The sequence below is a fragment of the Manacus candei genome, unplaced genomic scaffold (assembly GCF_025592945.1).
Source record: "Manacus candei isolate 608988 ecotype Guabito, Panama unplaced genomic scaffold, ASM2559294v1 h1tg000002l, whole genome shotgun sequence".
NCBI lineage: Eukaryota > Metazoa > Chordata > Aves > Passeriformes > Pipridae > Manacus > Manacus candei.
The window spans coordinates 7,588,314-7,600,735 of NW_026138050.1; the positions used below are offsets into that span (position 1 = coordinate 7,588,314).

Genomic DNA, 12,422 nt, shown 5'->3' on the forward strand with positions numbered 1-12,422 from the left:
TGGAGTGTTATGTTGCTTTTTTCCCCCTAAACTATTTAAACTAAGTATGCTGCCCCTTTATTGGAATTCATTTCCTTATTAGATTAAGTTTATAGCACTAATAAATCAACTAGACAATACTTCTCAGCCTTGTTTCCTGTCTACATGGTTAAAGTCCTAGATACTACTTAGGTGGGAGAGAAAGAGTGTGACAGTGGTTTGCTGAAAGGTTTATTTTCTGTTGGTGGGCAGTATTTACATACTCCTGAGAGATTAAGACACGCTCACTTTGGGTATTATTGAAAGTTTTTCAGCCATGTAATTACAGATATTCTGCACTACATAAACACAGAAACCAGCAGTTGTGTTTAACATCAGCATCCAAAGACCCACAGACCTGTAACGAGTGGCGTGTTCCGTCTCAACATCCTCCAGGTGAAATTCTGCCCATGGATCAGGCATGTGCTTGGCTTTCTCAATAGCATGTTTCCAGGTTTCCTGAAGAAGTTACAAACTGGCAGTTTATTTATAATCACCAGCAGCTCACAAAACCAGCATTTTCTAGACCAAATCAGGATCCTCATGCTAGGAAGATGTGCAAAGCACTACTCAGAGCAGGGACTAAGCAGTACCAGAGACCACTGTGACCTTTTATAGTTTCAGTTATAATGAAACACAGTTCAGGGATATAAATCATCAGGTTTCAGTTCAATCTGCACTGCTGTGAAGTTACTGAGAACAGAATCTGGTACAGTATATACCAAACATAATTTATCAAACCTGTGGTAATTTGCAAATATCTCCATCACATACTGCAAATAGCAATAATGCACATTCAGATGATATTAATTCACTTCTACTGTTTTGATTTTTAACTTTTCGTAACTAACAGCATGCATTGTGTAAGCATAAAAAAGTCCATTAGCAACAGAGCTAATATGGACAAAGAAAAAAGTTCTGGGAACCCCAAGGCCCCAGATTGTGCTCAGCATAAGAAAGAAGATATTAGAATGTTTTATAAATTTATTATTATAACAATTCCAGACAAGTAGCTACTTCATTGTTCACCAAGTCAACAGTACAACATCAAAGTAGTTTTCTGGAATATCCACAGTCTTCCTCTACCAGTCAATTTGGATGCTTCTCTCTTAACATTCTGATCTCCCTCTTTTTACATCGGATTTTTCCAAGAAAACCTGTGATGTGCCAAATGCCTTCTGCAAGGTGAGCAGGAGAAAAAGCACTCTGCACCCCATCAGTAAAGAAATACTGGGCCCTGAGGTATTGCTACTGTCTCTTTGAATTTCAAGTGTGCAGAAAAGGGCAACTTCTAAAATTTGGGAATTCCCACACCCCCCCCTCCGGAATTTAAATCAGCCAATTTAAAAAAATCCTACAGTATAAGTTTGGGTCAGCAATGACATCAAGGAAGTTTTTGAAGCAGCTGAGCTTTTAAATTGTTCATGCTTATTCTGAATTTCAGCTGTAACTTTGCATACCTTGCAAACAATTCAAATGCTCCCCTTTCTGATAAGAGTACCATAAAATGAACACAATACTATAATAAATAAAACAAGTTTAAAGGACACGTTGAGAAAGATTTCCTATGTTTCATAAGCAAATGAAGTTGCCTCAGGTCATGCAATAACAGACATTTCACATGGACCTGAGAACTTCCACACTTAAATACATATGACAGAAATAGGGAGAGACAGCAACAAATAGAATTGCTCAGTGAATCATCAGTGTCAAATCGCTCTTGAGTAGACTCCCGCTCCAAAAAGTGATTTGTGTCCATGCTAGGCAGTAACTTAAATCAGTTAATTACTTGTGCATGATCTCATAGGTGCTTTGTACAAAAGCTGTATTCTGATCTTCAAACTAACAGAAATTGGAAATGGTGCTACCAGTGCAATTTTTCTCCTGCTGGAGGCATATGGCTGCCACACAGAGACATTTCAGGGTAGAGAACAAAAGATGGGTATTATTTCATTTAACAGGTATCTTTTTTAGTTTTGACTTAATGACTTTTATGGGCTGAGGCAAGCAGTTCTCCCAGACAATAATATAATGAACAAAAAAGTCCATAAAAGGAAAAAAAATCATAATTCATCTATTAGATATGGTGTTCACATTTCTTTTTTAACCTACCCGACCATGGTCAACCACAGAGCCATGCTTAGAACGGTGCTGTGTGTCATTCTAAAGGATCCATGAGAGACATGAAAGCAGGAAAATACATGTGATAAGACAAATGATTGACAAAGAGTCTTGGTTCTCTTTGTTAGTTAAAAAAAACCGTTTCCAGTTAAAAGCCACTCTTCAGTTTATATCCCCAATTTAAGTTCACTCTTAGAACATCTGTGAACAAACCTATTGAGGTAAGTTGGCAATTTTTTAAACTGGAAAGCATGCATTAAAAGGATCTTGCCTATTAACTAGCTACTTAAACACTACTGAGTCCTGTTTCTGTCTCTGCATTTCATTATCAATGGCCCACACTGCCTTTAGGTTTGGGGTCTGACAGGCAGAGTGATCAGAGCAGGCTGGGGGGGTTTAGGATGTTATCAGTCCTGGCTGTTTGCTTCACTGTGTTGGAAGTCACCATTCCTGCAGATTAAGCAGGAGATGGAGACTTGCTTGCTCCACATCTCAGCATAAAGCATTTTATCTGTGATAGGAGCCACAGTGCCAAACTAGACATTGTGGAGACCAAAGATAGCCACAAACATTCTGCAGAAACAAAATGATAGGTTAGGAAGGAGGAAATAATTGCAATTTCTGAAGTCCTTATCAGTTTTATCTCAGGCCATATGACTCAGAACTTGCACTGCAAACCCAGAGGCAAGTATTTAGTATGTGCTAAAATGTACACACAAATGAAGACTAAGCTCCCTGTCAGGTCATAACTTGCTTAGCATAGAATACACTAACATCTGTCACCTTTCTATACTAAGCTTTTACTCTTCACTTTCCTTAGGATTATGTACCTTTTAATGTTTTTATTAACTACCTTTGGTAAAAATCTTACTGCAGACAAGCCAGGTTCACTTTCCATGTGTTACTTTATATGTTATCTGACTAAAATAACCCCCAGTATCTCTTCACAAATAAAGCATGCATTAGGCATAACCAAGATTTTAGAGTATCTATTAAATAAATGTTAATATTTACAATAAGAAACGTGTTAATAAAACACATTAAATCCTAGTCTAGGCAAAATCTAAGAGACATGCCAGTTTACCACAAATGGTGTATATTTGGATTATCTAAGCTACAGAGTGAGTGTCACTTGCATTCTTGAGGCTCCATTTCCTTGGCTGACCTGTGCCAAGGGAGCCCAGTGAAAAAGGACACACTGCCAAGGAAGCACCAACTATGGCCCTTTCGACCTCCCTGCAATGCTATGACTGCTCCTCATCTCAAAAAGATCAGATACTGCTCGAGTACACTGTCAGAACTACCGCCAGTGTGACACTTGATGCCCAAGCATGAGAGCCAACATGTCTAAAGCTCCCTAAGAAGGAATTACTACATAAAAACTTACCATTTATCATTTACAATTTTATTTGCCCAACTAAAAATATTATGGATTAGCAAAATCCATAATAAATTATCCTCTGACAGGCCCCAATTTAGCTTACAACGAGAGTATAATCTTCTGAGTCTCTCAGTCAAGGTTTGATCAGCAGGGCAGTGAATCGCTTGCCTGGATCGCGCCACCTTTGTCAATGAACTAAAAGGGACAGTGAGCAATTCCATGGCAGTGTCAGACTATTGGCTTAATGGAATTAACTGCAGGTCTGGAAAAAAACGAGTGTGTTTTTTTATTGGAAAGTGTTAGTTACAAGAGGTGAAGCAGTTAGAGAATGTCTCATGCCAACAAAGTAAAACCAAAACCTTGCTGAAGGCTGGAGCCAATACTTACCTTAAAGCTAAAGCTTCTAGGAGAAGAGCTTGAACTGTACTGCTCACTTTTTGCTAAGCTGCTGTAATAATTGTCTACTTTGGTACTGGCAGACTTGTCAGAAATCGGATCATCAGTTATTGGACAGATAAAATAATTGTCTTCATCATCACTATCAGCATCAAGATAACCCCCAGAGTTCGCTGTGGTCGTCCTGGCATTATCAATCCCTTCCATACGAAAAATAAGGTCCTCGTCTGCCATGTTTGCAGGAGGTTGGTTTAACTCCTACAAGGATTGAAACACCCACTATTCCAAAGCACGTGCAAACGGAGGGAAGAAGCTGGGTGGGAGAGAAGAGAAAAAAAATTATTATTAAAAGCATAAATTATGCATAAAACTGATGTCAGCACACTGGCAGAAAAAAACCAAACCAAAACAACAAACCCAACACATTTGCATATGGTTCTGTAAAAGTAATCCCCCAGTACTTCCATGTAGTTTTGAACACCTCAGTGTTGGGTTTCCAGAAGGTTTTTTGGTTTTAAACTGCTACAGGAACTCAGAAAAGAAGACAATCAAGTATAGAATAAAACTAGCTCCTATCTCCTCCTTCAAATGTTTTTATTCTTCCTTTTTTTAACTCCTGAGTTTCACAACACTAGTCTTAGAAACTTGAAGGGGTTTTACCTTGAACACCACACTCAGGTTTTCAAATTTTTTCAGGACAAGTCTTCTCAAAGATATTGCACACAAATTAACAGTCAAGTGAGTTAGATAGCATTATTAGGACAACATAAAAAAATTTTCCACCATCAACAAGATTTAAGCTGGCTTTTAGCTCCTATACAGCCAACAATCCACAGTAAACCACACTGCTGAAAGTGCAGCACATTGCAGGAAAATGAGGTGGAGGAATGATCAAAGCCCTTGGAAGAGGTGGAAGTTTGCCTAGATACTCTGAAAACACTGGCACCTACCAAACAGAGGATTAGTGAGAATTTTCAAAATCTGGCCCTGATGCTGGCTGAGCAACAGCACATAATTTAAAACAGATACTTCTGTCACTTGGCTTAGTTCTTCACTCGACCAGCAAAATCAGAGATTTTCACAAAGCTAGCCTAATAAAACAGCCATAAAACAAGGTTTTCAGTTTTGCTTCACTGTTATTCTTCAGCCTTCCTTCTCCAAGAAACAGATAAATACATCCTACAGCAGCATGCACAGCTCCTACTCCACAGTTACTGAGAAACTGGTCACCACAGAAACAGTACCATATGGCAGCTTTCACCAGCAACATCATGTTGTTGGTTCCTGCCTTTCTGATGGAGGTAACATTCCCACATAACCAGCAACACAGGTAACTGTTGCCCTGCACTCACTCCTGCTCCTGCTGCCACAGGATCTCCAGATCCACGGGGTCCACGATAGTCTGAAAAGCAGCAGCAACAGGAATACAGGTTTGTGCAGCAGTGAGTGCAAACATTGGGGTTCCTGTGACTTGCTGTGCAAACCAAACATTGTCACACAAATCAGCTTCTATTTAAAGCTAATGGTGTTTATAAAAGCCTCACCGTTTTTCTTGGAACCCTATTTCTTGTAAAGTGCTTGTGGTGTTTACTTTGGAAGTGTATGTACTAAAACCAAGCCTCACGTAACACACTCTTTAAAACAAATTCAATAACCAAACATTAAACTACACAAACACTGCTCTAAACCTCATAGTTTGATGAAAAGCCTTATAAAAAAGCCTATGCTTCATCCCAAGGCTTATATTCTGTGCTTTTGCATTATGGCATAAAGTTATGCTATCTATGAATTCCTGTTACTAGTGCTGCTTTGTTTTGCTAATTTAATCTTTAATATCTATTACAGGAGCTTTCCTAGGACTGCACTGAACCAAGCCTGCAAGCCTGCATTATCACACACCTGTAATTTAAACTACCCACTCCGATCCACTTTGAAAATTTATTCCATTTTATAATCAGCCTTGTACTATGTGATTCAAAATGAAGATAATTTAAAATACAGTCACTTACTAAATCTGCTCAAGTTTCTACTAATTTTTGTGTTTTCCCAATGCGTGTTTCAAGTATTTTTCTTTCTCAAGTATTTGCCTTTATAACCAAGAGCCACATGACCAGGAGGGGCAGGTGAGTTGCAAAGCCAACCCACTGTGCTGCTGAGCATGGTGAATATGCAAACACATAGAAGCAGAGGGGAAAATCAACATCACTGCTGTTAAAACAGCACTTGCAGATTTCTTGCAGGTGTCTGTTGTTACAAAGCACTGTTGGGTTGGTGGGACTCTTTAGCAAGGCCCGCCAGCTGCCTCAGCATCTAAACCTGCCTTAATTCATCCCAAAGAGGTGAGCAATAGGACCTCTCTACTTGGCAAAAGAGACAACTGGAGCATCTCCAGCAATTCCTAACCCATCGTTTCAGCTCAGACATGGCCCTCTGTACCTCTTTAGCACAGAACAGGGGAGCAGGAACTGCCCTGTAACACAAGTCCCAGATTCTCTTGTAAAGAAGCATTAAAGCAAGGATGACCCAGCTCTCCCTGGTATAATACTAAATCCCTTTTGATTTAATACCACATGAGCTAAAGCCATTTAGGAGGATACCTGTAAGAGTAACAAGCAGGTTTTTCTTAAAAGAGAGAAATCGCCTTTCAGATTAACACTCTTAGGATAATAATTTAAAATTTAACCTAAGCAACTATACAGACCTTAAAAATTATTATTACTTTCATGAACTACAGACATAAAGCTACTTAACACAGTCCAGAACAAGCCTACTAGCTATGTTAATGTCCTGTAGTACACTATAAACTACTGTGCTTTAAAAACACCCAACTGACCCTTGCAAAGCAAATGTCAATTCTCGTCTGCACCACCGCATGAAAACAGGTTTAGTGAGCCTAGATAAGAGCTCTGATAAAAAACAAGATTAAAAAAACCCAGAGATGTCTCAACTCATTGTCTACCTTTGAAAGCCTTGTCTTATCAAGGACAGATCTTCTAATGAGAAGTTTTACTACAGGTCCCTTCCAGTGTGCCACTACTGCAAACACCATGGCACAAACCACACTCAGCTTGCCTGCAAGCACAGCTGGGATAATGTCTGCATGAGCCTGAGTGTTAGGGAACAACGATGCAAAATTCATGGAGCAAATGGGTGAGTTCCTCTGCACCAGCTCAGAGTACAAGGCATTTGAGACCCAAAACCCTGCGCTAGGAAACACAGTGAGGCTTCAAAAACACAAATGGCTTTTAGAGCTACAAGAAGTGAAGCACAGGAACGACCCCTCCGAGCCAAGTCCACCCTTCTGCCAAACATACAAATAAATACTATGTTAACAGTACCCAAACCACGGGGTCGTAAAAGGGCACAAAAGGAACTTCCAACACAACTTCAAAATGCCCTTCCATTGACATTAATAGCCTTGTCATTTCAACTGGCTTTAAATACACTGAAAAACTGCCTATCGCTGACCTTTTGTAAGCATTTGCGCAGTATCCCACGGTCTTAATTAAGCTCATGTTTTACGAGTACTGAGGCACTTGAAAAATTACCCAAACACGAGCAGTCCCGGAGCCGTTCCGGGCTGTCACGGGGGACCCAGCCCCGGCCACACACCAGCTGCTCCACGGTCACGAACACCACTGGGAACTTTTATCAGCGCATGCATTAAAATTATGTGCACGGAAGAAACGCCAAACTCCAGGTGTACGCGCAGCAGCGCTGCCCAGCACACACGGATCGGGTTATTTTTAGCCCAGCGCAAAGGCTTGGCCCCGGCCTTTTGCAGGCTCAAACCACCGCGGCCGTCGATCACGTTCTGCAAATTTTGAAACATTTACAAACAAATCTAGAAAGCCCGTTCCGCGCTCCACGCCGCGCAGCAGCCTCAGGCAGCTCCCGACCCCCGGCCCGGCACCGCGACGGCACCTACCGGGGCAGAAGAGCCCGGCTCGGTGCAGAGCGATCCCGCAGCCGCCGCGCCCAGTCCCGCAGCCGCCCCGCGGAGCGAGACGGGAGGAGAAGCCGCTCCAGGCAAAGGAGGAGGGAGGCGGGGCCCCGCTGAGGGAAGGAGGCAGTCGGGCAGCGGAGCCGCCCCGCGAAAGCAGGCGGGAGTCGGGCAGCGAGGCCGCCCCTCACGGCCCCCCCGCCCACGGCGCTGACGAGGCGCCGCCTCCCGCTCTCCTCAGCGGTCTCCGCCACACCACCTGACACCGAGGAGACGGGGGGACACGGCCAGACGCTTTATTCCCATGAGAAAACCGATGAAAATCTGAGGAGAGCTTCCCCCTCCCCAGTTAGCACCGTTAGGTGTTAGCCATGGAGGATCCCGGGGGGCAGGAGGGGGAGCGGGTGTGCGGGTCTCCAGAGCGCTGCTCGCAGGAGCGGCGTCCAGATTTCCTTCGCTTTTTGTGCCCGGCGGGTCTTCCGGGGCAGGAGGGTCCCACTGCACGGCAGCACCCTGAGGGAAGGCGGAAGGAGCAGACCTGGGCAGCGACTGCAGGGCCTATATGCACTTCAGCTTGGCCTTTCCAGCTAAATTAAATGGCACAAATGCACGTTTCCCCATAAGAAATGGCAGGATTATGCACCAAATTTCAAGTTCCAAAGACCGAGGTTCCTCAAAGCACCCACATTTGCATTCTTCCTAAAACACTGGCATTCCAGGTGGGGAGTGCCTATGTTTAAGCTTTTCCTCAAGCTAGAATTTGTGGAAAATTTAAACAAAACTCCTTATCCTTTCATGGGTTACATGGAAATTAATGTAAAGAGGTTCTGGCTTAATTGTATTACTTGGCAGCCTGCAAAGAGTCTGCCTCTTCTACTGCTGTTCAATCTCTTATTCATGTAAATAACTCTCATTAGTGGTTTTTACCATGAGTAGGGGTTACAGAACCGAGACTGGAAGATGGGAGTACGTCCTTCATGACAGATGGATGGTCTCTTGTGGTATCACAGACAGAAAAATGCACAATCCCTGTGCTCTGCAAAGAGGGAGGCAACACAACAGAGAAATGCTGCTGCAGTGCTAGTGCTGAGATAATCCTTAGGAGGAAGATTACTAATATTTAATTAAAAACACACAGAGCAGATGCTCTGTCTTTCTGCCAGGAACACCCGCCTGCCACCACCATTACTTACATAAATTAAACTCTGTCTTAGCTTGGAGATTGGAGGGAGCAGCACACGTGCGATTTCAGGGTAACTAATTTTGGCAGCAATTTCCAGCACCATGCTGAGGGTTCAGCCCTCCTTTGAGAATGTAAAGCAGAGATTTCATGAATCCCCCGTCTAATGCTGCTTCCTACAGGCACATTTCTGGCCAGCCTCAAATTCCTGCAGAGTTTAAGCTCAAACACATTTACAATGTTTGTGATTGTGTAGGAAAACCTGCTATTCATCTCCCAGCTGCAAATCACGGTGGTAAATATTAACAATTATCAAAAACTGAGCACGTTTGCTCCCATCAGCACCAGAACTTGTGTCTCCCCGTTTCTCATTCTGTGGGCAGCCTGGCTGAGCGCCCCAGGGAGAGCAGCACCCAGCAGGGCTGGCTTCGGGGATGCCTCATGGCAGGGCCTGGGAAGGGCACACACTCATCAAATGAATTCTGAAGGCCTAGTGGAGGCCAGATGTCTCGTTCCCACTGCATGAAAATGTGTTGATAATGGTTAAAAAATGACCACCTGCTATGGTAGGCTACTGATAACAGCAGAATACTGTTACTGGTGTGATAGGTGAGCACAACTGAAGTCACAAGAGCAGCTGGCTTTAAACTCAGGCAAACACTCGGCATTGCTTGGACCAAAAGGAACCCAGTGGCATGTGGCTGTATTATGCCATAAATCCTCATGGAGAGTGTCCTGGTCTATTAAGAACGTAGTTAGGATACACCCTCTCAAGCTACACGTCTCATGTTTTTATATAAGCCAGTTCTGATGCAAGGGCGTACTTACTTTCAGATTTAAGCCTGAGGCTTCTCTTCTATTCTGTATAATATTCTCTTAAAAGAACAATCAGTGATGGTGAAAAAGTGTTTGATGAAATACTAAAGATGTATGTTGAAATCAGATATCGGCCCAGACACGCTGCATCTTCTAGTTTTAGTTTTCTAGTTATATGTTACCTATTATATCCTTAACATTGAAAGGGTTTGATTCTCATTTTTTGTTTGTTTGAAAATACTAAAAATTAAATTTGAAATGGCAACTTAGGAAATTAGTGACCTGCAAGTCTAGTATGCTGTTCTTTCATTCAGTATGTTCAGCATTGCATTTTTTTTTCCAAGAGCATGGTAGCTTGTAAAGTTCAGTATGCCCGCAATAAATGAGGTTCCCCTTAGAAATCGTTGTTCTAGGGAACAGCAGTTTTTGAAAGGAAAAAGGAAAGCACACCCCAGATATATTATACTAACTTTCAGAGCAATTTTGTTTTGCATTCATTTGAAAAGCCAGATTTAAAAATTGACTGTAAATCAGTTAATCCTGCGACAATTTGTGCCTGTGACAGTCCTGTCTTACAAGGTAAATCCAGTTGGTCATAAATGTCCATATGGCAGGTGCATCTAATACACATGCATAAAAATTCCAGCACGTGACTTCCTTTGGGGAGAAGGGCTCTAGTAGATATAATTTCTTCATATTTTTTTAATTGCATGGCATTTAGTCCTGATGTTTTCAGCTCTGTCCACAAGTAATTATACAAATTTCTCCTGCGGGCCTCCCAGAATATGAGAATTCATCCTTCTACTCACCAGCGGCAGCCGGAATCTGGTTCTGGTTGCCAAACCCAGCTCCCTCATCGAGGTGCACAGGACAAGCTCGCTCGCCCCGTGCCCGAGCTCGGCGGCAGCAGGTAAGCGAGGCACCCAAGAGCAGCACACGAGCTGTGCAGGGACAGCCCCGGCCACCAGCTGCACTTGTACCAGCTCCGCAGCTGCATGTGGAGCAGCACCAAGATAAAGGCGGCCGGGACCCACCGTCTTGGGTGGGAATGGTTCAGCTGAAGACACACAGCGGTGCCAAGCGAGCAGCTGGCCGGGAAGGTCACTGGCGAGCTGAGCTGGCAGCCCTGTGGGCAGCACCTGTGCTGTGGTGGGCGGGAGGCACTGCCTTCCTGAGAGCAGCGGGCAGAGAAGGCGGGGGGGCTGATATGGGGCGGGACGGACCCTCTTCCTGGCTGAGAGGTGTGCGCAGACCTGCTCTGGCACCTGCGAAGGGCTGCCCTCGACCCTACGTGACCATGGGAAGGCCATCCCTGGGGCCGCAGGTCCGCGCCGCCGGGCAAAGCCCTCCCGAGGACGGGCTGGAGCTGATCCGCCGCTGCTGCAAGCGCTGTGGGGAAAGGCCGCACGGCAGCGCTTTGCCGGGGTGCCGGCCCGTGCCTGCCGCGGACAAAGTGCCCCGAGGCGCGGCCCGACGGCCGGGGCCCCGCGGAGGAGGGGGCGGCCGGGCCCCGCGGGAGGGAGCGGGGAGGGAGCCGGGGCCGCGGGTGCGGGGTCAGCGCGGGACACGCGTGCGGGCGGCGCCACCTGTTGGGGAACCCGCGGGGCCAGGCCGGGGCGGAACCGCAGAGCGACGAGCCCGTGCCCGCGGCAGCAGCCGTGTCCTCGCCACGGGGCGGGCGCCCGAGGGCGCTGTGGTGGCGCAGACACGGGTGGGCCGCGTGAGGGGGTCGGTGTGGAGAGCGGCGGGGCGGCCGCGGTGAAAGAGGCCTGGTGGGCGCCTGAGCAGCCAGGCGGTAGCGTGGCCGAGTGGTCTAAGGCGCTGGATTTAGGCTCCAGTCATTTCGATGGCGTGGGTTCGAATCCCACCGCTGCCAAGTTGTTTTGTCCCCGCCGCGGCGGCGGCTCCTTTTCGCCGCTCGCACAGCGGGGCCGCGGGGGGGGTGCGGGGCCCGCAGGGCATGGCCGGACCGGGCACGGGGCTGCGGGGCGCTGCCGGGCACACTCCATAAAACACACTCCATACGTGTTGTGTTGAGTACTGGCAACAGTGGAATGTCTTCCTTGCGTGTCTTTTGCTTTAAAATAAAACGAGAAATCCTAATTTCGGCGGTTCTGTCTTTCCTCGCTGTGTTTGGATTACTGCAGGCCTTGCCTCTGGGCTTTGCTCCCTGCCCTGGACTGATGGAAGGTGTCAGCGCTCCCACCTTCTCCAGAATTCTCAAATCCATCTATGATTATTGCCCCTGCCCAGACCGTGATTCCTCTGTATCTCATCCCTAGTCTTTTCCCAAGCTCTCCCATTCAGATCACGCTCTTCATTTTAGCTGAGCAGTAATTCAGAAGCACTGTGCTCACTCTAGTGGCTGTAGGGATTTGCTCAGTTCAACTGCTTCAGAAGTTACATGTGAAAACACACTTGCACCTGAAGCTCAGCTGAGAAGCAACTAAACTCTGTTAGTTGTTGTCTGCAATAGCTTCAGGAGGTGAAGGAAGCTATGCAAAGATCCGGGCACCCCATAGTGGCAGATTCTTGTACTGTGACATAAATGCACTTTGTTAGTAACT

The 12,422-nt window shown here is 45.4% G+C and overlaps 1 protein-coding gene and 1 non-coding gene across 7 annotated transcripts in view; one reads left to right on the forward strand and one right to left on the reverse strand.

The window, feature by feature from the left end:
- The window catches only part of EEF2K (eukaryotic elongation factor 2 kinase), a 28,911-nt gene extending 18,157 nt beyond the window's left edge, over nucleotides 1-10,754 (reverse strand). The window contains exons 1-4 of one of the 6 annotated variants that reach the window (XM_051782678.1): nucleotides 10,665-10,754; nucleotides 3,908-4,229; nucleotides 2,131-2,181; nucleotides 377-477 (exon numbers count right to left, since the gene is read on the reverse strand). In XM_051782678.1, coding sequence (XP_051638638.1) covers nucleotides 377-477; nucleotides 2,131-2,181; nucleotides 3,908-4,150 — 395 coding nt within the window. In that variant the 5' untranslated portion in view covers nucleotides 4,151-4,229; nucleotides 10,665-10,754. The other 5 variants (XM_051782660.1, XM_051782695.1, XM_051782671.1 and 2 more) reach the window with 5 other exon arrangements.
- Nucleotides 10,755-11,649: 895 nt separating this feature from the next.
- On the forward strand, nucleotides 11,650-11,731 carry TRNAL-UAG (transfer RNA leucine (anticodon UAG)). The gene has a single exon. It is a non-coding gene; the product is annotated as a tRNA-Leu (tRNA).
- Nucleotides 11,732-12,422: the final 691 nt, after the last annotated feature.